The sequence below is a fragment of the Falco rusticolus genome, chromosome 11 (genome assembly GCF_015220075.1).
Source record: "Falco rusticolus isolate bFalRus1 chromosome 11, bFalRus1.pri, whole genome shotgun sequence".
Lineage (NCBI taxonomy): Eukaryota > Metazoa > Chordata > Aves > Falconiformes > Falconidae > Falco > Falco rusticolus.
In genome coordinates this window covers 4,407,859-4,432,503 of record NC_051197.1, presented here as the reverse complement: position 1 = coordinate 4,432,503, position 24,645 = coordinate 4,407,859, and the positions used below count along the sequence as shown (strand labels likewise).

Here is a 24,645-nt window from a genome sequence, read left to right as displayed (position 1 = left end):
TGGGTAAGTAACAGTTTCTCCTGCCTTGGCCTGCTGCCCCTGTGAGGGTGGGGAGCTGTGTGGTGTCTGGCTGTGGAAGGGCCTTCACAGCGGCAGAAGGGTCCCGGTGAGGGTGAGGTGAATGACCAGACGTGGAAGCACCATTTTTCCTTCTTTCTGAGGCTGAATGTAACAGCATTTTCAGATGCTGAGGAACAAAACCTGCAGGTGTGTGTGTGAGGGAGGAGGGAAGGGAAGGGGCTGCCAGCTGTGCAGGAAGCCCGGGCCAGGCTGCAGGATGTGTTCAGCCCATGTGGGAGCTGTCACAGGACACCCATGCTGGGGCGGGGGGGGTGTGTGGGGCACAAGCGAGGGGTGCTGTGTGCAGCGGGGACCGGGACCCTCTGTTTCCACCTGCTGAGTCACAAGAAGCTATGCTCAAATGCAGGCTGCCTGCGCAGAGCCTGCGTCTGCAGCCCTGTTTGCTTGTGGCGTTTCTGGTAGCTTCTTGGGCACCAAGCACCGCAGCAGCAGGTCTGTATGTTTAGGCAATGCGTGTCCCTGGAAGAGCGGTGCAGGTACAGTACAGCCCCGAGGGGGTGAGGTCAGCCGTGCGTGCGACGTGGTGCCAAACAGTCCTGTGAAATGTGCTCTTTGCTCGGAGTACAGCTAACCCAGCGGTGACCCGGGGAGGAGGGGGAGGAAGCTTTTGGATATAGCAGCAGCCTGGGAAAGGAAACGGGAATCTTAGCCAAGCACTGGGGAGAGAAAAAAAAATAAAATTCAGATGACACCTGTGAACTGGAAGTGCTTTGGGAGTAATGCTGCACACAACAGAAACTTGTCACTGGTCCCCTCTCCTGTTCCCTGCTGATTCCAGGCACTCAGCCTGCTTCCAGCCTTCCCCTTCTGCTTCTCCCAAGGAAGGAAAAGAAAGAAAGGTCTAGAAAGTCAAATGAACTTCCTAGTTTCTGCTGCGAAGGGAAGATGTTGAAGCCCCTTGCCAGGAGCAGGTCGGGAGGGCGGTGGGCGTGGGGAGAGGAGGGGTGGAGACCTGGGGTTGGGGATGTCTCATCCCACCTTTGGTGAGAACCTGGTCGGGTCTCCTGCATTTTATAAATAGGCTGGTTCAGTTTCTACCACGTGTTCTCGCGTTTCCACCTTACGGATCTGCAAAACAGGGGTCTCCAGTGCCAGAAACAGCAACTTAGTCCAACCTCTTGTTTCTGTGTCTGGCACAGAAAATTAGAGGAGGGGGCAGAGCCTCCTTGCCAAGCCCTGTGCTTGAAAGAGCCCTGCCAGAGCCCGTGCTCACCAGCTATGAATTTTGCTTTATGTTGTATGGCTGTGTGTAGCCCCAGTGTGCAGCTGTGGGGCCACAGGGTGTTTCCATGAGCCGGTCTGCAGGGCCATCCCAGCCTTCCATGCTTCCTCCCTTGTGTACTCGGAGGAGAAGAAAATGCAGGTTAAAATAAAAGGATTTGAAACCCACCTGGGCATTAATGCTTGCATGAAAAAAGATGCTTTTACGTCCTTCAGGAGATGACTTAATTCTTGGAAGAGGTGCTGGGAAAAATTGGTTTCTTGTAGGAACATGTAAAAAGTACTGCAGGAAAAATTGAAAATGAACAGGAAAAGATGGCTCTCCCCTCGCTTCTCCAGAAGGCAAGCAGGAGGTGGAGGTGTGCGTTATCGGCGCCGTGCCTTCCCACCAGCCCCCGGTCCCACTGCTGGGAGCTGCATCTTCTTGTGCCTGGAGGCCTTGCTGGGGTCCTGTGGTGCCACAGTTGGAGTTGATGCATTTACTGGTGTTAACCATCAGCTGTCTGTCAATCTTGGAACTGTTTCACCTTACACGTGGTGGTTTGAAACATTAGTAATTTGTTGGCGGTATTTTCCAAAGGACCTTTTTATTCATTAGACTGTTGTGTGAAGCAGGTTTAGCTGTGCATCGTCTGTTGCTGGAGCTCACCCCTCTACCCACCCCGGCCACACCAGCCACTCGATGATGCTGGGCAGGTAAACAGGATTTAGCATATTCCAAAAGGCAGGACCTGTGACTTCTATGACTGGAAGCTCTAGAGATCTGGCGGAGCAGAGAGCACTCCCCACATGCTCCCTGTGGGTGTTACACTCCTAATCACTGTGGCAAGCCAGGACCTGGCCACAGGCTTTGATGGTTTACCTGCTAGTGTACTTGTACTGACAGGGACATTTATTTTCATCAGTTCTGTAGGAATTGCCTTTGCTGTTACAGTGCCGGCCCCTCTGCTAACGGAGAGCAATGCTGCAGTGACGTGGGCCAGGCCCTGCCTGGGTGGACTCGCAGCCCCCTGCCACCCCCTGGTGCTCTGGGCACGGCTGAAGGCTGGGAATCACCTCTGTTGGGCTTCACTTTGCAGAACGCTTCGTGACAAAAATGTTTTGGTAAGCGTTTATTGATGCAGGAGAAAGAGATATTATAGAGCAACTTTTGGGTTTTTTTTACCCGATTACATGCCAAGGATAACAAAACCAAAAAATGTTCTATTAATGTGATAAAACACAGGCTGGTACTGCTCTTCCACAGTACACAGCCACAGCCTGAACACAGCAATCCCTAAAGTCTTGCTTGTTCTCTTGCCATGGTGAAGCATGGCCATCCATCATAAAATTAGGAAAGCCCCAAGCCCCACATTCATTTGCAGTGCCATATGGCAAGCCTAAAAGTGCCCTGGGAGATCCCAGGCTGATCGCCTTTCTCATGTGATACAGAGTGCAAGGTCTGCTTCGAAAAGAAATTATTTTGCAATTGCTTTAAAAGAAACTACCCAGCCTCTCCCTGGAGCCAGGCGGTTGTTACCACTGCCCAGGGGAGCCACCGAGGGCTCCTTCTCAGCATCCTTCCCGAAGGATTTTTCCCTGCGAGGATGGTGGCCCAGGCTTCCCTACCGCGGCACGGCACAGATCTCGTAGGACTGTGGGGCCAGCGTGATGCCTAGCTTGAACTGGAGGGTGAGCGTGGTGTCCGGGGGCGCCTGGAAGGTGAATTTCTGGAGCAGAGCCGTGAAGAAGAGGAAGAGCTCAGAGCGGGCCAGCGACTCGCCCAGGCAGGCACGCTTCCCTGTGGAGACAGCCACCCATGGCATCCTCAGCCTGCGCCAGCTGCCCAGCTGCTTTCACTGCTGAGAAAGCCCCTGCCTTCCCGTAGGACCGTGGTCCAGCTGTGTCACCCCCTTCCCAGGGTGAGATTTGCAGCCCAAACTGAGCTCTGATAACGCCATGGGCTTTACAGCGCGGGCTGCCCCCGGAGGGCACGTGCTCCGGTGAGCTGTGCTGACGTGCACAGTCTGGCCGTGGCCGTGCTGGGAGCGGTGGTTTGTTTGAGCTGCACCAAAGAGCTACCAGAGGTGGTGTGTGAGGCTGGTATGGGAAGCAGGGGTGCTAAAAGCAGTCTCCCCGGGGAAGCTGTTGGCTGGGGTACCCTGTGGTGGCAACAGCGAAGCCCTTGGTGAACTCAGCCACGTGGAAGCAGGAGCACAGAGCGATGCTCTTCCCTTGGTGAGGGTGTTTCTAGGGTCTCTGCCGTTTTTAGGGTCTCTTATTCATCCTCATCTCTCTTCTGTACATGTGAAGAGAGATGAGAAAGGGCTCAGAGCATGGGTGAGGTGCTTTGGGGTGGCCACTTGAGCACTGCTGGAGTGGCTTCTTCCAGGGTGCAGCCAACACCTGCCCTTTCCATCGCTATTTTCCTCTGTGTCTCCACCATGCAGTTGGGAGCCCCATCCCAGTGCCTCAGCACAGAAGCACCATGGTCCAGCAAATCTTACCTATAGAAAATGGCATAAAAGACTCTCTTTTCCAGAACTGACCATCCTTCAGGAAATGCCCGGGGTTAAAAGTGTCGGGAGTTTCCCACTCATTCTTGTCAAACATCACAGAGGTTAAATTTGTGAGCAAAAGGGTGCCCTAGTAGGTGAAAAAGAAATAAATCACACTTTCTCTGTCACTGGCAGCAGGAAGGACATTTTTATCTTCCATTCTCCTCTTCGTGAAGAACATCCACAGTCAAATTCTGCTGCAATTATTTGTCCATCACCCCCCGCACAGGCAGTGTTTTCTACTTCTTGCCTGTTCAGAGGTGCATTATTATATACCCACACTTCTCCCTCACCAGCATAATTTTTATCTGCTGTAATCTTGGGCCAAAGTTCCTGTAAAAGCTAAGTGAGATGGGATCTGTGCCTCGATAGGGGGTGTGGAGGGGTGTCACCCTGCAGTGCTTTGCACCATTCAACATGCTGGAGAACGTTTGGATGGCAAAAATACGTGTTCGCTAGGACTGAACTCTGGCCAGGGCAGAAAGGCTGTAGCTCTGCCCCTCCTGCCTCCACAGGAGCGAGCTGGTCTGGCGGATCCTGCCTGTGGAACTGGGAGGCCCTTGCTCAAGTCTCAGTGCTCAGGAGTGAGGTTACCTTTGGTATGTGGAAGCCATCCAAGACCGTGTCCTTCACCACCTCTCTTGGCACGTTGAAAGGGATGATGTTGCCTTTCCTCTGCACTTCGTGGATGACGGCGTTGGTGTAGGGCATGTTGTTCCTGTCCTCCAGGGCTGGCTGCCGCAGCTGCCCAATGACCGTGTCAATCTCTGTTTGCACACGGGCTGGTGGGAAACAGCAGGGATCAGCCAAGGTTCACGAAAAAAAACCAGCACCCTTGGAACAGCACAAGGGGTTGCTGTGAGGGGCCCCCAAGGACCGACCTGGGACACCTGCTAGTGTTTGTGCACCTCTTTTGTGTGGGTGTAGGGGGATTCCCCATTTTTCTCTCTCAAAAAAAAGAGGCTCCCATGAAGCTGTGAGGGCTAAAAGCAGGGAAAACCACCTTTTTTCTAACTGTACCTTGAATTTCTGGATACATGGCCATATACAGCAGAGCCCAGCGGATGGTTGTGGACGTGGTCTCGGTCCCAGCAAACAGCAGGTCGGTTGCACATGCCACGAGGTTTTCCTCCCGGAAGATGCCGTTGCCCTTCACAAAAAGGTGCATTAGTACCACGTGAACAGCAAGGGCTGCCCTGACACTGGCTTAGTCCAAGTCAACCCCAAGGACTTTGGCAGACGCTGCTGGCCCCCCCCGTGCCTCCATCCCACTAACAGGTGCTCTGGGCCCGATGTCCGTCCTAAGCTCCTAAATGGCTACACAGGCAGCTCCGATGGGGAATTCAGGCTCATTTCTCATCCCTCCTGAGTTCTAAGCCCCGCTGCGGAAGGGTTTGCTCCACGTTGCTGACCTTGGCTATCTCCTGCAGGTAGCTGCTGATGAAGTCATAGTTCTCTGAGAGGTTACAGTCCTCCTTGTGTTTGTTGATCTTCTCTTTCACGAAACTTTTCAACAACCTCCAGTTTTTACGAATGGTTTGATGGGACCCAGGGAAGAACTTTATTATAGACGGGAAAGAGTTGTACAGCTTTGGACACAAAAGAAGAAGGGTGAGTGGAATACAGGACTGTTATCAAAACTGAAGGAGCCTGCGATGCCACTGAATTGCTGGAGTTGTGGAAATAGCTCAGCTCCAGGAGACCATTACAAGGGGTTGATATTCCTGTTACGGAGTGACTCGTGTATTACCCGATGGTACAGTGGGCACGATGGGCAGGAAAGGTGGCGTGGGGTGAGGGAGAGCAATATGACCATTGCCCAGCTTGAAAATAGGCAGGAAGAAATTACAGGCAAATCTACCCTGTGTGAAGGAATAGGGAATGATGACGACGTTTGCTGATGAAAACACTACGAGTTTTGAGGCTGACTACAGCGAAGAAACTATGGCCCTGCAAAACTGCACAGCATCCATGTTGGTGGCAGGAGGGTGTACCTGGCTCATGACGGTCGCGTGGAGGCTAGTTGTCTCGTCAATGAGCTTCAGCAGTTTTTGGAAGTCCTTATCCTCGTAGTCAAACCGATTGCCAAAGGTGATGGAGCAGATGATGTTTGAAACAGCGTTACTGATTTTAATGTGGGGGTTGAAAGGCTTTCCTGGAGAAGGAAAGGGGAATGATCAATTCTCTTCCAGTCTTCACAGAAAAGTAGGAAACAGTTGTCAGAGATAAAATATTCAACAAATACAAGTGCAATGAGCGGCCCTGATGGGCACCCTCTTGTGTCACTGCTCTCCCGGGACACCTGGGCACCCCCATGAGCTGGCCAAGTCTGGCAAACACCCTGACAATCAGACTACGGAGATGTTTGTTTACTTTGGAAGGCAAGAGCTGCAGAAGGGTGGACGTCATTTGAATTAATCGGAAACACTGGGATTTACACACGCCCAGGACTTTCCAGAGATCTGCGAGAGAGCAGTAGGCTGAGGGTGGGCTATGACTAACGCTTTAGGTGTTACCTAGCTGCATTCACCAGTCAGTTAGGAGGCAGAATGCCTGTAAAAGTGAGCTGGGATGCTGGCAGGGTGCTAGCATCGCTTGCAAGGTGAGTTGTATTTCCAGCATGCAATGAATCATGGGTGAAATTATAGTGGGCCATACCGGTTCCTGTCTTCAGCACAGCTTATGAGGGTCATAGCACTCACCTTGCTCGTCCCCAAACACATCCACGAGGTATCGGCACTCCTCCTGGATGCGCTCCTCCAGGCTCCTTTTCCCCAAGCCTAAGTTTCGGAGGGTGGTCAAGGTGAACCTCCTCTGCTGCTTCCACAAGTGCCCGTTGGAGGAGACCAGTCCTGCAGGAACACCCCACTGTGAGCCAAGGCAGGGCCCTCCACCGAGGGCAGAGAGCTCCAGGGCTCTGTCTTATCTCCAGCTGTCTTGGACCTCCGCAGGGTCAACACTTTGACCTTACAGCTGACATACGTGTCCTGAGGGACAACTCACCTAACTTGCTGAAGATCTCCTTGTCAACTGGAATTTCAGGGCGATCGATGAAGTTTTCCCCTTGGTTTACTAGAGCTTCCTTAACCATCCGCAGCCCATTTACGAACACAAACGATGTGGTGCCCAGCTGCAGCTTGAAGATGTCCCCAAGTTTTTCAGAAAGCTGGGAGGGGGGGGCAAAATAAATAAAAGGGCTTTCATTTGCAATGCATGTGTCTGTCGGGACAGGGACAGCCCTGGCAAGGGACACAGATGAAAATAAGGGAAGCTGAGAGCAGGAGGGGAGACAGGGTGTTTGCACAAGTGTCTGCTTGACTCAGTCTTTTTTCTTTCCTCTTTTCCCAAATCACTAATCAGGAGTTGGTGTTAACTGGCCATAATTCAAGTAAAACTGTCCAGGTTTGATTTTTCAGTCCTGTGTTTTTCATGCCCTTCCCAAACACCCTTCCAGTCCCTGGCCAGGCCTATGGGGCTCCTACAGCTGCCACCGTGTGCATGGTATCATGTCGTGCCCTTTGTCCAAAAAGGTCGCTCCACCTTTGTCCCCCTCCTCCTACCCAGGCAAACTTCATGATGTTCCTGCTGACCAAGGGAGAACCTGCCGCCTCTAGGTCCCCATGGGCCATGGGCTTGGGGTTAATCCCTTCCCCATGCTGCAAAGGTGGTGTAACCGCAACCCCCTCCGCCCCCTTCCCCACGGTGCCCACCACCCCTGTACCTTCTGCACTGTGGCCTGGGGGTTGTTGAAGTTCAACAGGTACATGTGCCCGATGAGGGGGAGGGAGAAGGGGCTGGGAGGGAAGTTCTTTGGCTGCCTCTGCTTCACGTAGCTGGCGACCAGCAGGAAGACAGTGAGGAAGACAAGGAGCATCTGGAAGGAGATGCTCTCCCAGAGGAAGCACAGCATGGGTGGATGGTGGAGCTCCACAGGGATGTGTCTTGTGGCAGGTCAGGGCGGGCTGAGCTCAAGGGATGCCACCAAACCCCCTAGGGATGGGGGGAGATGGGCAAGGTGCTGGGGGCACAAACACAAGACAGCATCAAGCAGCTTTTGCTGACCTGGCCTGGAGACCACATTTGAACTCCCGCTTTCCCATGTTTCAGCAAGGACTGTTTGATTAAACTCAAGCATTTCCTCTGATCCCATTTAAAAAACCCTGAACACAAACCATAACACCCCCAGCTCCCTCTTTCCCCTCCTGCCTCCCACCGCTGCTTTACAAAACCCCAGTGATCCACGTCCTTGCCTAAAGGACAGAAAGGAGCTTTGCGGGGCCAGGATTAAAACCTTCTGGCAGCCACGCCATGCTGTCCCCATGAGCCCGTGGCTTGACGTGAGTCCCACTTTCTCCTCCCCGTGGTGCCCTCACCGTGCCGTGTCCCAGCGTCGGCTTCACAGTGCCGGGGAGGCTCCCGCCGCTCTGAGCTCCTCACGCTTTCCGAGTTTGCAGAAGCTCGTTCAGTGATATGAAGAGTCCCAGACCAAGCCCCAGGTCAGCAGGGCCATCCGAGATAAGGTTGCACAAACCTTTCGCAAACCATCTGACTCACTGGTTGAGGTTTCGGTGTGTCAGGGTGATGTGGGCTGGAAGCCGTCCAGGATCTGCAGCGGTTTCTAAGCACCATCATTTTCTCATCTCGGCTGGATGTGTGCAAGCAGAGCACCCTGCTCCGGCCGGGAGCCGGCCTTGCCCCAGGCCCTCCCGCCATCCCTTCCCGCCCGCTGTGGCTGTCGAGCGTGCAGCCCATGCCGAAGCCGTGCCCAAAGCCCGACAAACCCGGGGCAGGTGCTGAAAAGCCACAGCAGGTGCTGGGCCCTTTGGCGGGACCTGTAACCATCTTCCCACCCGAGAGTGGCTCCGAGGCAGGCGGCTGGCCAGGCACTACACCACAGTGGACGTGGAGCTGTGTGCTGTGCTTTATTGCAGAAGAAGCGAGGGCATTTGCACCAGCAGTTTGCCATCACACTGTGTGGCTCTGCTGCGGCTGTCAGCTGCCTCCTCGTGCCCCGGGGGGTGATTCGGGTTCGTTTTCTCTCTTTTGGGGACATTGGATGTGGCTGATGGGGTTGTCCGGTGCTGAAGACAAAGCACAGAGATGCAGCAGCACCGCCAGAGTGATGCCATACACGTGAGGGCAAAGCCTTTACGTTTGAGAAACTTGAGAAGTTAAATCATTGTTTTATTCTGCAACATAAAGGGGATGAAGCTGTTTTTCAGGAGAAGCTCTCTTTTTACCTCTGGCTTTTAAGTGCACTTAGGCATGAGCCCTGTGGAAAGGCAGGAGTTTCCCCCTCATTCACATGAGATGTTCTACTCAAAAAACCTCCATGTTCACGCCTCCTGCCTTTATGATTTGGGATCATTACATTTAATTTTTTTTTCCCCTTCAATGGATTTAAAAAAAAGAAAAAGAAAAAGAAGACAACTTCAATCTTTTATTCTCTCCATGAATGGGGAAGGAAACCCTAAAGTAACAGAGAAAGGCAAGTTTGAAATGGAAGAGGGAAGAGTTCAACACTTGTTTGCTAAGCCAGTGCAAATAATACAAGCTGCAGCCCCATCCCAGAGCTCAGACCTATACCAAAGCGAATAAAAAAAATGGAGAGAAACCACTGCTAGTCCTGAATGGCTTTGAAAACTTCATAGGTGAAAAAAAAAGTCCACAGATCTTTTATGTTTTCTCTTTTAGAAAGAAAGAAAAAAACCCACAAACCACCACGGGAGCCTGTAACTGCGAAACATTAATTAAAACTGCAATAGGATTAAAGCGATCAGTTAGAAGGACAGCTCATTGACAAAATCCCGGGGTGCCCGGCGTGGCAGGGATGTGATGTGCAAAGGACTCTCCCATGTGGCATAGATCTGCCACTGCACAGTGATTGCTTTGCAAGGCAGCAAAGGCGGTTATTGCAGAGATGGAGGCTAAAGCCAGTGGAAATGAAACTTGACTTAATCCTCTTTTCCTGTTAACTACTCAGTGCCCTACGTAGGTGCCCATAAAAAAGTCACTTGTGAAAGGTGGGAAGAAAAAAAAAAGGGGGGTGGGGAATAAATCTTTGCTGTGGCTATATTCTAAACAAAAGCACACAGGAAAAAACATTTTTAAGCGTTAGTGCTTGGTCACATAAATGGAAAACTTCTCCACAAGTTGCATATTTAATTAACTCTTTTCCAGAGAGACCCCAGCATGGGCTAAACAGTGTCTCCACCACAGAGGGTGCCATACCCCTGAGCCACCTCCTCAGCCCCACACCGTGCGTGGCCATAAACCTTTGCCAGGGACGGAAGGTACGTGGAGATCTCCTGCCTTCCCCCCGCAAAGCCTCCGTGCCCACATTTCCTTCCTCAGCCATCAGTGAGCTGGCGTGGGCACGGCCCTTCTGACACTGCTACTTCTCATGCTGCTGGGCTTCTGTTAAACCACTCCTGAGCAACACCACACAATTATTTTTTTGCAACTTTTCTTTCCCACTTTGTATTTTATTAGCACAAACCTTATCTGGATAAACCTTTCCTGCTTCCACAATTGCAATACTGTTTTTGTAGGCGTTCAAGACCTACTGGAAGCACAGTTCCTTGTGCCATCCTGCTTGGGTTGGCCTTTGGTGGAAGCTGCTTCTGGCACCCTGTAGCCTCCTAATTAAAATTTCAATATCCTTATGAGAGAAAAAAAATACGCGCTGCTGCTGCAAACATCTCAGCTCAGATATTTCCACCAGAAAGCACCAAAGTGATGGTGCAGGGGGCATACAGCACACTGAGCCCAAGCCCACCTGAGGCTCAGGATAGGCCACCTGGAAGTCCAAATTGGTGCTAAGGCATGAACCCAGAGCTTGTACGTCCAAGGCCAGCTGCCCCCACTGACCATGGACACCTTGGAACACAGCCCATGGTCATTTGGTGTGCTGCAGCACTCGGATTTAGGGGTTGCTAAATGGTCTCTGGGTGGTGGATATATCCCCTATGGAAGAGCCAACATGGACCCAACATGTTCCCATGCTTTTACAGCTGGCAAACACCTCCCTGGGGGTTGCGGACAGTGGAGATTAAGTAATAAAGCTTTTAAATTCATGCATTTTGTTGAACTGATAGAGGGGAGGAGGCAGGAGGTGAAGGGAAGAGCCACAAGGGTTGTCCTTGCTGCAGCATGCAAGATGTGGCCCTCTGCCCTTCCCGTGGCCACCCGCCTGTTGGTGGGTACGAGATGCCCATAGTTCACCATTTCAGCCCGAACTCCGCGGGGCGGGTGGCCGAAGGGACACTTTCTGGCTTGCGGAGGGCTGAAGCAGGGGGTTGGGGGGCAGCCCCACGCCGGCCTTCAGTCACGAGGCAGCGCGCAGATCTGGAAGGGCTTGGGGCAGCGCGTGAGGCTGAGCGTGAAGGCGAAGGTCAGCGTGGCAGCCGCCGGCGCCTGGAAGGTGAACTTCTGCAGGAGGGCTGTGAAGAAGATGAAGAGCTCGGTCCTGGCAAGCTGCTCCCCGGGACAGGCCCGCTTGCCTGGAAAAGGAGTAAAAACCTCACCGAGTCCCGGGCGAGCGTCAGCCACCGCTGGGGCTCCCGCACGCGCGGCCTTGCACAGGCTGCGGGAGCTTTTCTTCCTCGAAAGGTTAGGTGGCAATGTTCACCCACACATTCTGCAGAAACCTTCCCCAGAAGTTTACTGCTGAGCAAACTGCGGTGGCTGTGCCGATAGACGAAGAGGGGAAAACTCGGCGAAAAAAACCCAAAACATTTACACAGCTTGCACAAGAGGAAAAAAGCGTCACTTTTTCATCCTGCGGTGACAAATTGATTTCCCTCCCGCTCCCAGCAGTCAGTATTAACTGCCACTGGGATTTTCACTCTGGGGATGGGCTGGAAGCTGGGCAAGGAGCAGTACCTCCTACTCCAGAGGGGGTGTCTTGGGGGGAAAAAAAAAAAGCATTGCAAAAAGGAAAACCACCTTCCCATCCATCATTCTACCTGCAGAGAAGGGCAGAAAAGCCTCCCGCCTCCTGTACTGGCCGTTTTCCAGGAAATGTTCAGGATTAAAGGTGTCTGGAGTCTCCCACACGTTTTTGTCGAACATTATCGAGGTCAGGCTGGTCATCAGGGTGGTGCCCTGCAAGAGGTGGAGAAAACGGGCCGTTATGTGATGGAGAAGAGCCGACGTGTTGTCAGACTAGTGTATTATTAGCTCCGTTCCACACACAACGTAAACTACATTTTTTAAGGGCAAAATGTTTTTTTTCTGAGCTATGTAATTAAACGAGAGTGAAAGCCTGCAGAATTGTTCACTTCTGTGTGTTTTATATATCACCATAATGTTGATCTGTACCTTGTGCTGCTGTCACCGGTGATGTTAACATACACCAACTTTAAATTGGTAACACTGTGTTCCCATAGGAATTTGAAGCAATTTAACCAAATAATTTTCAATCGATTCACTTCATCACATTTTGCTTTTTAAACCCGATCTGGTTTATCTCCACATCCTTTATCAGAAAAAGAAATATTCTAGTCAGTGTGGAGCAAAACACCTAGATTTTTTATTTTTAATTTTCCTTGACTCAACCAGTCATATACATGGAAGAGACTACTTATATCTAAATCCTGTATTTGCTTTCATAATTGCAGAATGGTGTGTATACATCAATCCCTGTTACCTGGCTTTTATCAAGTGTTACTTTTTAATACTCTGTGGAAATAACAAACCCAGACTCTTTGCATTCCTTTTTTTCTTGGCCTTCTATTCCCATTATGTGTGGCGGGTTAATTTAAGGGATAAACCTCTTAAAATTGAAAATTATGACCAGCACCATAGGATCTCACAATCCTCCTCCACAAGTAGGTGAGACCCATAACAGCACTACAGGAGAGCTTGTATTTTCTGTATAGCTGTGATATCTCCATAAGATCCTGCTGGCTGGTTCCCCTCCTGGTGAAATTTGGGACTTGGGCCATGCAGCCCATGCTTTGGGTGGGATGGTGGGATGAGGGGGAGGCTGGTGGTGTCCATGTACTTTGGGCAGGTGGAAGCCGGCCAGGGTAGTGTCGCTGGTGGACATCCTGGGCACCCCCAGCGGCACAACATTGCCCACCCGCAGGACCTCGCTCAGCACCGCGCTGGTGTACGGCATGTTCTCCTTGTCGGCCATCATGGGCTGGCGGGACTGGCCGATCACTGTGTCGATTTCAAGCTGCACTTTCTCTGCAAAAAGTAAAAAAAAAAAAAAAAATTAAAAAAAAAAATCTGTGTTCAGAAGGTTCCCGATAAGAAACGTGGGGCACAGGGATGTCCAACATGTGGTAGAGCTGGAAATAACTCTTTTCTGAGTTTCACTTAACTAGTTTTGGGCTAAATGAAGGACCCATCGGTGGCCCTACCCTGAATGTGGGGGTACACGGCCATGTAGAGCAGAGCCCAGCGGATGGCAGTCGCCGTTGTCTCAGTCCCAGTTAAGAAGAGGTCCAGGGTGGAGCACAGCAGGTTTTCCTCGTGGAAATATGAGCTGGTGTCATCCTTAAACTTGGGGAAAAAAAATGGGGATGAAAACTTCTATTAAGGAGAGGATGCTTTCAAAAACCCAAACTAAAACCACCTGTACATAAATCAAGTCCTTCTGCTAGTTTATTATCCACAACCCCTGGACATGGAAACTTCTACCCCTCACTTTTGCTGAATTTCAAGCCCTACGGACTGCTCCGAAAGCTATCCTGTTTGCAGTAAGGTGACTCTTGAAAGCAGGTAGCATTTTTAAATGTGAAGTTTCACAACAGCAAGCACAGGCCTCCAAGCTCTCAGAAACGTGAACATGTTCCCTGAGAGTCCTCCTACGCCGTGTGACAGAATGAAAGATGGAAGGAGGCAAAGTGTAAATACTTTCAAATGAAAAAAAAAACCCCACCAAAAAATCTGTGTGTTTGCAAAGTGAACAGCCTCCTGCTGTTGCTAAAAAGTTTGAAGTGGAAGAGGTAGGGAGGGGCAGACAACGCAGGAGGCATGAGCTCCTCTGCCAAAGCAGCCTTGAGTCTCATCTGCTGATTTTGTGGGTTAAGGTTTAGGTGGCTTTAGGTATTTCCCTCTTACCTTTTCTATTTCCTTCAGGTAACAGTCAATATAATCCCCTGCCTCGGACTGGTCCAAATCCTCCTTGTGCTTTGCGATCACTCCTTTCACAAAATATTGAAGTTTCTCCCAGTGCCTGAAGATTTTCCTAAAGGGTCCTGGCAGCCATCGCATGACCAAAGGAAAAGCATTATACAGCTGGTGAGAAACCAAAAAGAGCAAAAGAACATTTCTTGAGTTAAAAATGGGCCAGTATCATAGCTGGGATGATAGTACAATTTATTCGTTCCGCTTGCTGCCAGGGAAAAATATAGTAGTTTTGCTACAAAGGTCAATTTAGTTACACAGATGTAAACAAGTACCAACAAGATAAGAATCGGCCAGATGTTTTCTGCTGATAAAGTTCTCTCATATTGGGTGGCCAAAGCTGTCACCTAATGTGAGATAGCCACTGGAGTCAAAGTCAATGTGGACCCAGAGGAGCCCCTTAGTGCTGGGTCCATGGAGGGGACAGAGATCAGACCTGACCCACGGTATGTGGTCCCCAAATCCACCTAGTTTCACCTGGACTCACAGGCAGTTTTGTAATAAAAAAAAGCTATTTGAGAAACTGGTTGGGAAAGGGATGGGGGAAAAGATAGGAATTTTCACAGATCATGCTACTAATTGGCTCTTCTTTTTGTAGAAACATAGATATTTGTAAGCTTTTTCCATTGTTCTTTGGTTATGTCAGGCTTAAGGTTGGTTTTACAATCCTGTAGTGTTCTTTTCTCCATGTGCCTTAGTAATTTAAACTTTCTTCCTTGCCTTCCTGATGGATTTTGTGTAGAAACCCAGTGTAATGTAAAACAATACTTGTGGTCATTTCCCTTATAACATGACTCTTTTCTACAGTGAGAAGCAGGTTATGTCAGTGCCTTAGAAACTCTGGTTTCTGGGCACTTACATGCAGCTGAAGCTAGAAAAGCATCCAGCCGGTTTTACCTGGCCCCAGAAACTTCCAATGAGCAGCAGCGTTTCAGCCAGCGAGTGCAGTAATTCCTGAAAACGGTTGTCATGGTAGTCAAAGCGGTTCCCAAAAGTTATGGAACAGATGATGTTCGAAACAGCACTATTAATTTTGTAATGAGGGTCAAATGGTTGTCCTGGAGGGAACAAAATGAAAGAGCTTGCTTTTTTTTTCTTTAAAAATCTCAGTCAAAACCACATTCTCTACCAGGTCAAGTTGTGAAGTTGGGGTGAGACCTCACCTACTTTTCATCCATGGTGATGTTAAGGCTTCGCCCTGCATCCTGGGGTCCTCACCACCCCCATCACCTCCAGCACCCCATGGGAGGTTGGGCATTGTGGGCCACGACATCCTTTCTCCCAGGACATCCCCTCCTGTCTGCAGCCCAAGCTGCTGGCACACACCGATGCTAGCACAGAGCTGCTGAAGTAGAGCTTGAACTGCTTTCCAGGGAAAACAACCAGGTGCCTGCCACGCTATGGCTGAGGTTTGCATGCTACAACATGTTTTTTGGTGCCAATTTTAAACACCAGGAGAGGGTCCCTTGAAGCTCAGCCCAGGGCAAGGAGCTAGGACTAGCCACACTGCAAAAATGCCACCGCACTGGCCATTAAATGTCCACCAAAAAGAAATCAAGTGAGATGGAGGAGAGAGGGGAGAAGGAGAGGATTGCAAGTCTCTGCACCCACCTGTAAAACCCAGCAATAGCTCATATGGCTCATAGACATGATGCACATCAGCTCCAGTACGAGCAAAGTGTGGTATGACATTCACCACATCTGCATTCCTTGGAAGAGCTATCGAGCTGAGACCATCACCTCCTAGGGCACATTTAGGCAGCCTGGAGAGCTACTTGCCATGATATGAGAGACTAGTATTGGTCAGGAATTCAGTCCAGCCCCGAGCTGCTGTCAGTACGCTGGGGAGCATCACTTTGAAATGCAAGGCACTCTGCACAGGACTGCTAATCTCTCCACTCTTCAAGAAAGTAATTAAACTGGGCTCGTTCTCAGATATTAGAGTGATGGACATGATCGCTATTTGTCATTACTAATGGGAAGAAAGGCCCAAACCAGTGGCTTAATTAGTTTATTGATTAGGACTATAAGGGACTATAATCAATTGGCAACATGAAGTATTTGGCCTCTTCAGTGCAACAGCAATTAAAATGGAGCAAGTTCAGTATATAATTTTGCAATTCCTATTTAGATCTTTCTTGTTTACTATATATAGCTCCATAGAATTAGCTAAACCCCATCTGCTTCTATTTAAAGCTGAAGTGCAACATCACCCATGTACCAACATACAAATTATTCTTACTAATATCCCTCTGGCAGTTGTTAAAAGCTGGACCATAAAAAAAGCAAGGCACACGCTTCATCTGTGCGTGATACAAAAGGAAAGCCTGACTAAACAAGTTTTAAAATACTTTGCAAAACCAAGGACAAGCAGAGGTTAACTAAGCCTCTGAGCATACATGCCTGATAGCAGGAGAGCTGCATTTATTCCTTTGCGGAATACGGGAGAGACTTTCTTAGCCATATAAACATGCAAGTTTTAATAAACACCTAGTATATGTTTGCTTAATATTAGTAAGGAAGAACTAAAATGGGAGGCCTGAGGTCTACAATAGTGGTAAAAGGCACAGTCTGGAAGCATAAGGTAGAGATCTGAACAACAGAAGAGATGTTTTGTGTGTTAGGAGCTTCGTCAGACTGAGAGTTTTACACCTTGTTGTTCATTTAGCTGGAAGCTTGGGGCGCAGGGCTGTACCTTAACCACCCACCTTTCTCCTCCTCAATCGTCTCCACGAGGTACCGGCTCTCCTCTTGCACTTTTTCCTCAAAACTTACAGAAATGCTCTTCAGTGTTGCTAAAGCAAACTTTCTCTGCTGCCTCCATATATGCCCATTGGATGATATGAGCCCTGCAGGTAGAAAACACAAGCAAACAAACTTTGCTCTGGGTCACACACGAGCAATAGGATTCAGCAATGGCCATTCATCTTGAAACCACCACCCCCCACCACCACCAAAGCAAACGAACCCCACAGACCTGGAAAAAACTATAGTTTTGCCTGGGAATTAAAATTCAAGAGTAATTGGCTTATGCTAAAGATCTAGCTTTATGGATTTGCTTTAATCTGTTACTTTGTCACTTTGCGTGGGAAAAAAAGGTGTAAGCCAAAATACTATAAGTACTATCACACTGTTGGCAGAGCTGCAGGCAGGAGCACCATACCCCGTCTCTGGAGCTACATGCGACTGAGGGGAAAAAAGTGAAGGAGAAATTAAAACCAAGGAGAAAACTCCACAAGCCTATTGATCTCTGGGCAGCTTGCATTTATTTCTCCTCTTTCATCAAGACCTGACTTTGATTCCATCACCATCCCAAAATCCCAGGAGATTAAAACGTGCACTTGTGAGATCATTAGACTGAATTAAGTTCTTGCCTTACTCTGTGCAACCTAACTTCACCTTCATGGGTGAAGTTAGCAAGGGTTGAACTCAAACTGTTTCTTTCACTCTAATTCTTATCATTGTAAAGAGATGAATATTTTGTACCAAAATCCTGGTAGCTGTGCTTACCAAAGCCTCTAAATATTTCTTGGAGGAGTGGAATATTTGGCCGATCTGCAAATATTTCAGCCTGGTGGACAAGAGCTTCTCTCACCATCTGGTACCCGCTGACTACCACAAACGTCAGGCTTCCAAACTGCACGCTGAAGATGTTCCCGTACCGACCGGTAAGCTGAAAGAGAGTTCATCACCCTCTGAGAGCAAGAAGATGGAAACTTTCAAAGCTGACCTAGACAATACCCGAATTACCTATGAATTCAAATAACTTCGAATTTAGTCCCATTTGGAGGAAGCGGACTTAAGAAAAACCCAGACCCAAGTCCACAGGTCCCACCCAATCTGAACTATTCCACGAAGGCTGGAGACGGCATAAAAAAATCCTGGAGAGCTGTAGTGTGGGAGAGATAGTTTGCTTGTATTTGTTAGCAGGTATGGCCTGGGTTTCACCAGGCAGTTGCATCAATTTAACTTGCAACAAGGATTGTAACAAGGACATTACTTGCTTTGTAACTGAGGGGCATCTGCTCCGTCCCTCTTCCTCACAGATAGGGTAGGAGGTGAAGGCACCACCTGGGTCACCATACCCAGGCTCTTGCTGCTGAGGGCAATTCCTTTCATCAACTTTTTTGTCTAAAGCAGTGTGGTTTCTTGCTCCAGCTGTCTCGTTTAGAAAGTGGCTCCACCTGCAAATGCCTAGAAACCTACTTCTAATTTTAAGCCTGAATGCATTTATGGCCAAATTATAGCTATCTACCTTGCACAGACTTGGCTACCATTAGGGTCTTCTGTGCAGCGTTCAGCTCCCTGATGTCTAAGAGCAAAGGGTGATCATGTTGTCTCTCAGGCCACACTCTGCCAAGGAGCTCAGGCCATCCTCTTCTTAGTGTGAGTCTACAGGAAAGGACATCACCCTGAACTGCTGTGGAGACTTGTGAAACCAGTCTGGGGCCAAATGGGTGTCCCAGTCAGTGTGTGTATAAATGAACATGATTAATTTTGTTAATAATACTTGTGCGTATGGACAAAACATCCTTAGCACACCGCCTCAGCCTTCACCGAGGGTTCCCCTAGGGGACACCTGTGATAGTGGCCTGTGAAAACCCGGGGTACATAGACTGGCATCAGCGTGCTAAGTACAAGCAAGAGATAAATAATCACCAGAAAGGATATTTGCAACCACCAAGTCAGAACCTTTCCTTCCACTTTTTCAGAGAAGCATACTCAGCACGCATAGAATAACCCTCTTCTGTTGGCTTTGGTGGGAGTCAAAGCTCTGGAAACCTTTCCAGAGCAATCACTGCCTCTTTCTGCAACACAGAAGAAGCCACAGGGATCGTTAACTCAGGGTCTTAAATGTTTCTTTCAGATGTAATGGGGCAAATTGTTGGCCTCTGAGCAAAGACAATGACAAGACGATTTCCAGAGGTGATCTTCACTGTCCAAACAGTCCCTTTCCCACACAGCACTTGCCATCCATGCCCCAGCCTGGTCCAGCCCCTCTGCACCCTTTCTGGGCTCCAGAAGAAAATGGCCGCAGTCAGATGGGAAGGAAGAGGAGGAACGTGTTGGTGTTCCTCCATTATGGGTTTCTTTCCCATTGGACCTTCCTACACCCATGGAAGAGGAGAAGATAGTAAGAGATAAAACCCAGGAAGGTCATCTACCACATGTGGTTACTATTTAGCCAGTTCTTCAGAGGCTACCCTTGCTTCACAGGTTTGGTGACAAAAGTCACTGAAGAGTTAAAATACTGTTAGCAGGAGAAAAGTCCATGGAGCTCTTACCTTCTGCAGTGCGAGGTGGAGGGGCTGCTTTAAGTCCACAAGGGTTCCCACAAGAGGAAAGACCTGTGGCCCTGGAGGGAAATTCCGGGGTCGTCTCTTTTTCACAAAGTCAATAATCAAAAGGAACATGACCAGAACCACCAAGAGTGTCCAACCATTCAGCTTTGTCAAGAGAGAAACCAAATCAGGCCAAAACTGAAGCTCCATCTTGGCTGATGAACTCATGGATTTTCATTCCAGGAAGGAAGTTGAAGCTGCTGTAATATTTGCAAAAACAGGAGTAAGAAAGGACTGGAAAGAAAACAGCAAGCTAAGATGCTGATAGCCTAGTGGGGACAGGACTTGCTATGAGCAAACTCCTTTATCACGTACAGCTACTGCCAGACCACCTGCTGAATAACTAAGTTTAAACACCAGCATCTCCAAAAACAACCCCAAAACCTCAAAACACTTGGCCAAACAAAAGCAATCTTGCGAACCTTTAGCTTTACATCTCTGACAACTCCCTAATTTTCTTACAGAAGAATATTCCTCCCTCCTGCCCTTAACAAGGAGCTCCTTTATACAGACACCTAGATGGGATTATAAGCATTACAAACGTTTGAGGTTAGGTGAAAGCAGCTTACTTGGCTAATTACATATGGTGGGCGTTGCATAATTTAAGAAACGGTAAGGCATCTGAGGTGATGGACATCATACATGTCGCTAAGGGGCTGATCCTGTTAAGTGCTAAGCACCATCTGCAAAGGGCTGGATGCCTTCTGCACCCACCAAAGCCTGCCAGGCTTTGCCAGAGCCATCAGGTGAAGTTCAGACAAGGGAAGCACTGCAGGAGCCCTTTGCCCAGCCACTTGAACAAGAATTAAAGAAGCTTAATTTTGTGACTGAGAACATAGGCTCATGCATTTGGCAGGTAAAGGAGAGATTGGAACTTATGCATTTAAATCTCCTGGGTTTTCCGAAAATCTTCTTTGTGTAAAGCTTCACATTGTCCCAGGGTAAAACTGCAGTGGACCGACAGTGACCTCTGTGACCGCAACTCTACCTCTAGCCACCTGCCAATATTTAGCTTAACTTGTTTCCACCTCTGGTTTTGTTTGGTGCTTTTTTAAAGAGATTTACTTTGCAAACAATCTAAATTTATACCAAAGCAAAGCTGTCAATAATGATTTTTCAAATTATTTGCCTAGAAGTTATGGTGAGAAGTTCAGAAGGAAAGTAAATCTTTGCCTTCAACATTTTTCAGAAAGCTTCAGTTTTTCAGGGCAAAAAGCAAATTTTCCTAGGAAATAATAATTGGGAAAAAATGTTGGCATTCCTTAGTCTTTCCCCACTTTTAAAAGCTTTGCTGACCATGTCTTTCATTACCTTGGTGACTGCAGTGCCAGTAGAAGCTCACGGGCTGTATGACAGCCCCGCACCTTAGCCATGGCAGGACTCCTCTTTAAGGGCAACACTGACCCGCAGCCTGACGCTTCTTGGCTTAAAATATTATTTACAGGTTTCTGGATGGTATTAGGCACCAAGTGGTGACCAGTAATGGGAGGAACATCTCACATCACTGGTATATAAAGTATACTTTACATCTCACTGTAGGACAGCTGTGAGCAGCAGTGGTCGGGCATGCTTTGCTTGTGCCCATGCCCCCGTGATGCTCCTGTACCCGTCTACGTCAACGCACCTATTCCACCCATCCTGGTGTGGCAAGCTGAGCCTTGCTTACCAGAGGCTATATCAGGATAGTGGGCTCGTGCTCTTCATCCTGGCATCGGGGAGATGACTCGGTTGGTGGAGGTGTCAGCCTACAGCATGCTCAAAGGGACTGTGATGATAAGGCGTCAACTTCTGCTAGCCCAGTTTCACTCCTCTGTTCTGCGCTATGCCATATGATTTGTCAGCATGCACACAGAGTGCAGATCCCTCTACCACTTGTGGCTGCTGTGAATCGGGCTACGTGCAAAGCCAAGGTGTTAATGTGTTCTTCTGGGTGGTGTTGTGGGGGCGGATGCATCGTGGTTGACAGGAGAAATGTTATTTTTAGCAGGAGGAGCACATTTTGCATGTACTCACATGTGTCTTGTCAGTCAGAAACCTCAAGCCTGTTACTTTGCCTTGAAGCTTCCCATGTCCAAATGCATCTCTTCACAAAGTTCTCAACACGCCAGCTTTATGAAAAATTGGGGAAGAGCGTTCCAGTACTACCAGGGCTCTCCTAACCTCGGTAGACAATAACACCAGCATGTTACCAACTGCATTGAGACGATGCTATTTTGGGTCCCGGGCTTTAATGAAATCAGTTCTCAGCACGTGGTGATGTGCAAATCCCCAGAGCACTGAGGAGGAAGTCATATGGCTGCGGCGCGTGGGCAGTACGAAGGTGTTGGACAATCCCTTTTTCTGCAATCTTCACAAGACCGACGGCTATAAGATCCTGGCCACCTGAAAGATGAACCCATGCCTCTGGTCAGCACCACTAACACAGGAACGTTGGTCTTCTGTGGTCCAAATAGCCAAAATGTGAATTAATATAAGGATGTACGCCCACACATCTAATCAGGAGCAGGATGTAAAGCCACTTTCCCCAGTTCCCCTTTGAATACCTCTTCTGACCCCAGTGCTCAACTTCTTGACAGCCTCACCTGAGCTCGTGGATACCATGCAGACAAATAGTGCCATATTGCATGGACACACACACATCACTGCTTGAATATTAAGGCATCTTGAACAGCCAACAGACAGAAATTGGCCCATATGCTTTGTACCTTCTTCCCTGGCTAGATGTCTAACTGTGTGCAGAAGGTTTTGAAACACAAAGAGAAACATTCTGTTAAAAATGCAATTACCATTTGTTTTTCAAGATATAGTATCCCATTATTTTTTCCAGAGAAGTGAAATTCAATAAGGTTACAACAGAATGTAGTCCAACAGTTACCGTACTTTCAGAGCGTTATTTAAGCTACAGAATTTCTTAATGATTAGAAACATATGTAGGAAAAATCACATGCAAAATGAGAATGACTGGAGACAATTTTTCCCCCAAACACTTTTTTCAGGCAACTAACAGCTCATCCACCGCTGTGGTTCCATCCACCACGTTGGTGGTGTGAGACCCCCACCCACCTGGGGAGCTGTGTGCTCAGGTCACATCAACTGACGGGCTCCATCCTGATTTACACCAAGGAATATTTCACTGCTTCTTTCCTCCTTATGTCAGACCCAAAGGAGCAATGCCATTTTCACCACGGGCAGCCAGGTGAACAGCAGCGACTGCCCCGAGGTGTGTGTTAAGGCCACGTCCCAGGGGGATCTCACACAGGTGCAGCTGCTGTTTCATGATCCAGCCCAGGTGAGTCCTAATGGACCTGGAGGCAATGGACACTCATTTCCTTTAAGGATTTATTTTACTGGGTACAATGAAATCTACAGGAGATTTGTAGTTGCAGAGAGCCAGGAACGGGAGTGCTGGGGCACCTGGAGCAAGCTCAGGGAAGGCATGGTGGAGCCCAGTCCTTCAGGTTCGGTTCCCTGCTTAGGATGATTTCCCTGGGCTGTAAGTGCTCCCATGGGAGCTCAGGGCTCAAATGCATCCCGGGTTCTGAGTCCAAGCCCCAAACTCAGGGTGCCGAGTCCATATTTACTGCCGTGCATGTGCAGCGAATACTAAAGTGCCTCCAGTTTTGCATCTTCTCTCTCTCCTACCTCAGACTAGATGCAAATATTCTCTAGTTTTCCTGGGACTCCCATAGACCTCTCACCTACAACCTCCTGGCTTCTACAACCTTTGCAGCACTAATTAAAGCTATCAGGCAGGCAATCGCCACCATGAATGTGCAAAGTGAGGCATTACAAGCCTAAACCAAGCAGTGTGACCAGACCTATGGTGTCCCGTTGTGCAACCTGGGAAGGATCCCAGAAGATGGGATGCTCAGTCCCCTTCTGTAGCGGACCAAAACGTCCCTTTTCTGGTGCAGAAGACAGTTGCGGTGAAGGGATGGCGCTCAGCTTTGCCAGCCAGCTGATAGATGCAGGTAGCAGGAGGCACTGCAGGGAGCACTCCCCGTGCCTCCAGGCCCTGGATCACCCCCTGACATTTTGGTCTTCGGGCCAAGGTTTGATTCCCGTCATAGTCAGGAGCTGCATCACCTTTGCCAGCCTGGCACGGCAGACCCCATATGGACGTATTGAATCAGATTTTGGGGGTGCCGGGTGCTTCCCCCCGAGGGGGCCGTGCTCACGGCGCTGCCGGCGGCAGCCGCCCACGATCCCCCTGGCAAGGCTCCGCCGCCGTCTGCCGCAACCTGGCACAGCCGGGGCTGCAACCCCGGCTGTTCACACGGGGCGGCTTCCCGCATCCAAGCTCTTCCTCCAACTCTCCATAAACCTCTAAAATACTCTTCCTTCTAAGATGCACCTTTTCAGTATTCACAGAGAAGAGTACAGTCACATATTCCTCTCAAAGCCACAAGGACTTGACTAGAGCTAAAATGTCATTTATGTACATATCACAAGCGTTTTTCTAGGCACAGATGTCTTTCTGGTGCCAATATGCTGTTTATGTACTTATCTGTCACAAGCACATGTCTACATACATATGCCCTGCTGGCAGAGGCACAGAGCATTTTGAAACTCTTATTAGACTGCTAATGAATAATACGCATACAAAGGAGAAAACAGAAGGTGGATCTATCAGGAACAGCCTCTTTCTTAACTACCTTTTAATTGTAGGAGAGGAAGAAAAGAGATGAATTTTGATATGTTGGCATCTGTGAAGGCCTGCTTAGCAGCATCGAACGCCATCATTTTAAAAGCGGATTTTTCACAGGTTTGGGTATTTGGGGGGGGGGGGATTTTTTTTTTCTTAAAAAAAAAAAAAAACCCACAAAATTTTGACACTGAGAGTATTGCAAATCCTGGTGCCAATGATGTACGATAGTGTGATTGTCACCATGGAATGCTGAAAAGCCCGAGCAGCTGTTTGGCATACTGACAGTGCAAATTCGGAGCGTTTTAAATGCAAATGACAGTATTCAATTGATCGCAGGAAAACAATGGGTCATAGCCTTACCTTTCCTTGGCTACACTCTGAATAATCAGTCTGCAAATCCATGCACAATAGGGATATTGTACACGTTCGGGGGGGATTTTGTTCCCCGTGTACATGGGGTCCATACGATGCTTCTTCTGGGCAGAGATGAAAAAGAGGTGCTTGCTGCACTGTCCCAGGCACCGCTCTGGGGCGAGGTGGAGAAAGGGGCACAATTTGCTCCAGATCCGCCACGTCCTAAGTGTCAGCCTGTTTTTCCTCACTTCTATCCTTTTCTGCTTGCTCTTTAATCATTCCCAAGGGTGGCTGGCTTTCTGCCTGACTTGTCTCCATTATA

General features: G+C 49.0%; 1 protein-coding gene across 1 annotated transcript; it reads right to left on the bottom strand.

Moving 5' to 3' along the window:
- Positions 1-2,399: 2,399 nt before the first annotated feature.
- On the bottom strand, positions 2,400-19,798 carry LOC119155559. Its single transcript, XM_037404374.1, has 18 exons — positions 19,265-19,798; positions 17,490-17,652; positions 16,688-16,828; positions 14,877-15,037; positions 13,914-14,090; positions 13,211-13,352; positions 12,847-13,034; positions 11,807-11,945; positions 11,166-11,341; positions 7,561-7,785; positions 6,843-7,005; positions 6,542-6,691; positions 5,834-5,994; positions 5,252-5,428; positions 4,860-4,989; positions 4,434-4,621; positions 3,789-3,927; positions 2,400-3,082 (listed from the first exon to the last, which is right to left on the bottom strand). Exons 1-18 carry the CDS (start codon positions 19,487-19,489, stop codon positions 2,907-2,909), a joined length of 3,021 nt encoding a protein of 1,006 aa, XP_037260271.1. The 5' UTR covers positions 19,490-19,798; the 3' UTR covers positions 2,400-2,906.
- Positions 19,799-24,645: the final 4,847 nt, after the last annotated feature.

Coding starts and splice junctions, on each gene's coding strand:
- LOC119155559 (XM_037404374.1), bottom strand. CDS start 19,489: ATGAGTTCATCAGCCAAGATGGAGCTTCAGTTTTGGCCTGATTTGGTT. Junction 15,038..16,687: donor GACGATTGAGGAGGAGAAAG/GTGGGTGGTTAA, acceptor TGTTCCCTCCAG/GACAACCATTTGACCCTCAT. Junction 13,353..13,913: donor ACCTGAAGGAAATAGAAAAG/GTAAGAGGGAAA, acceptor TTTTTCCCCAAG/TTTAAGGATGACACCAGCTC.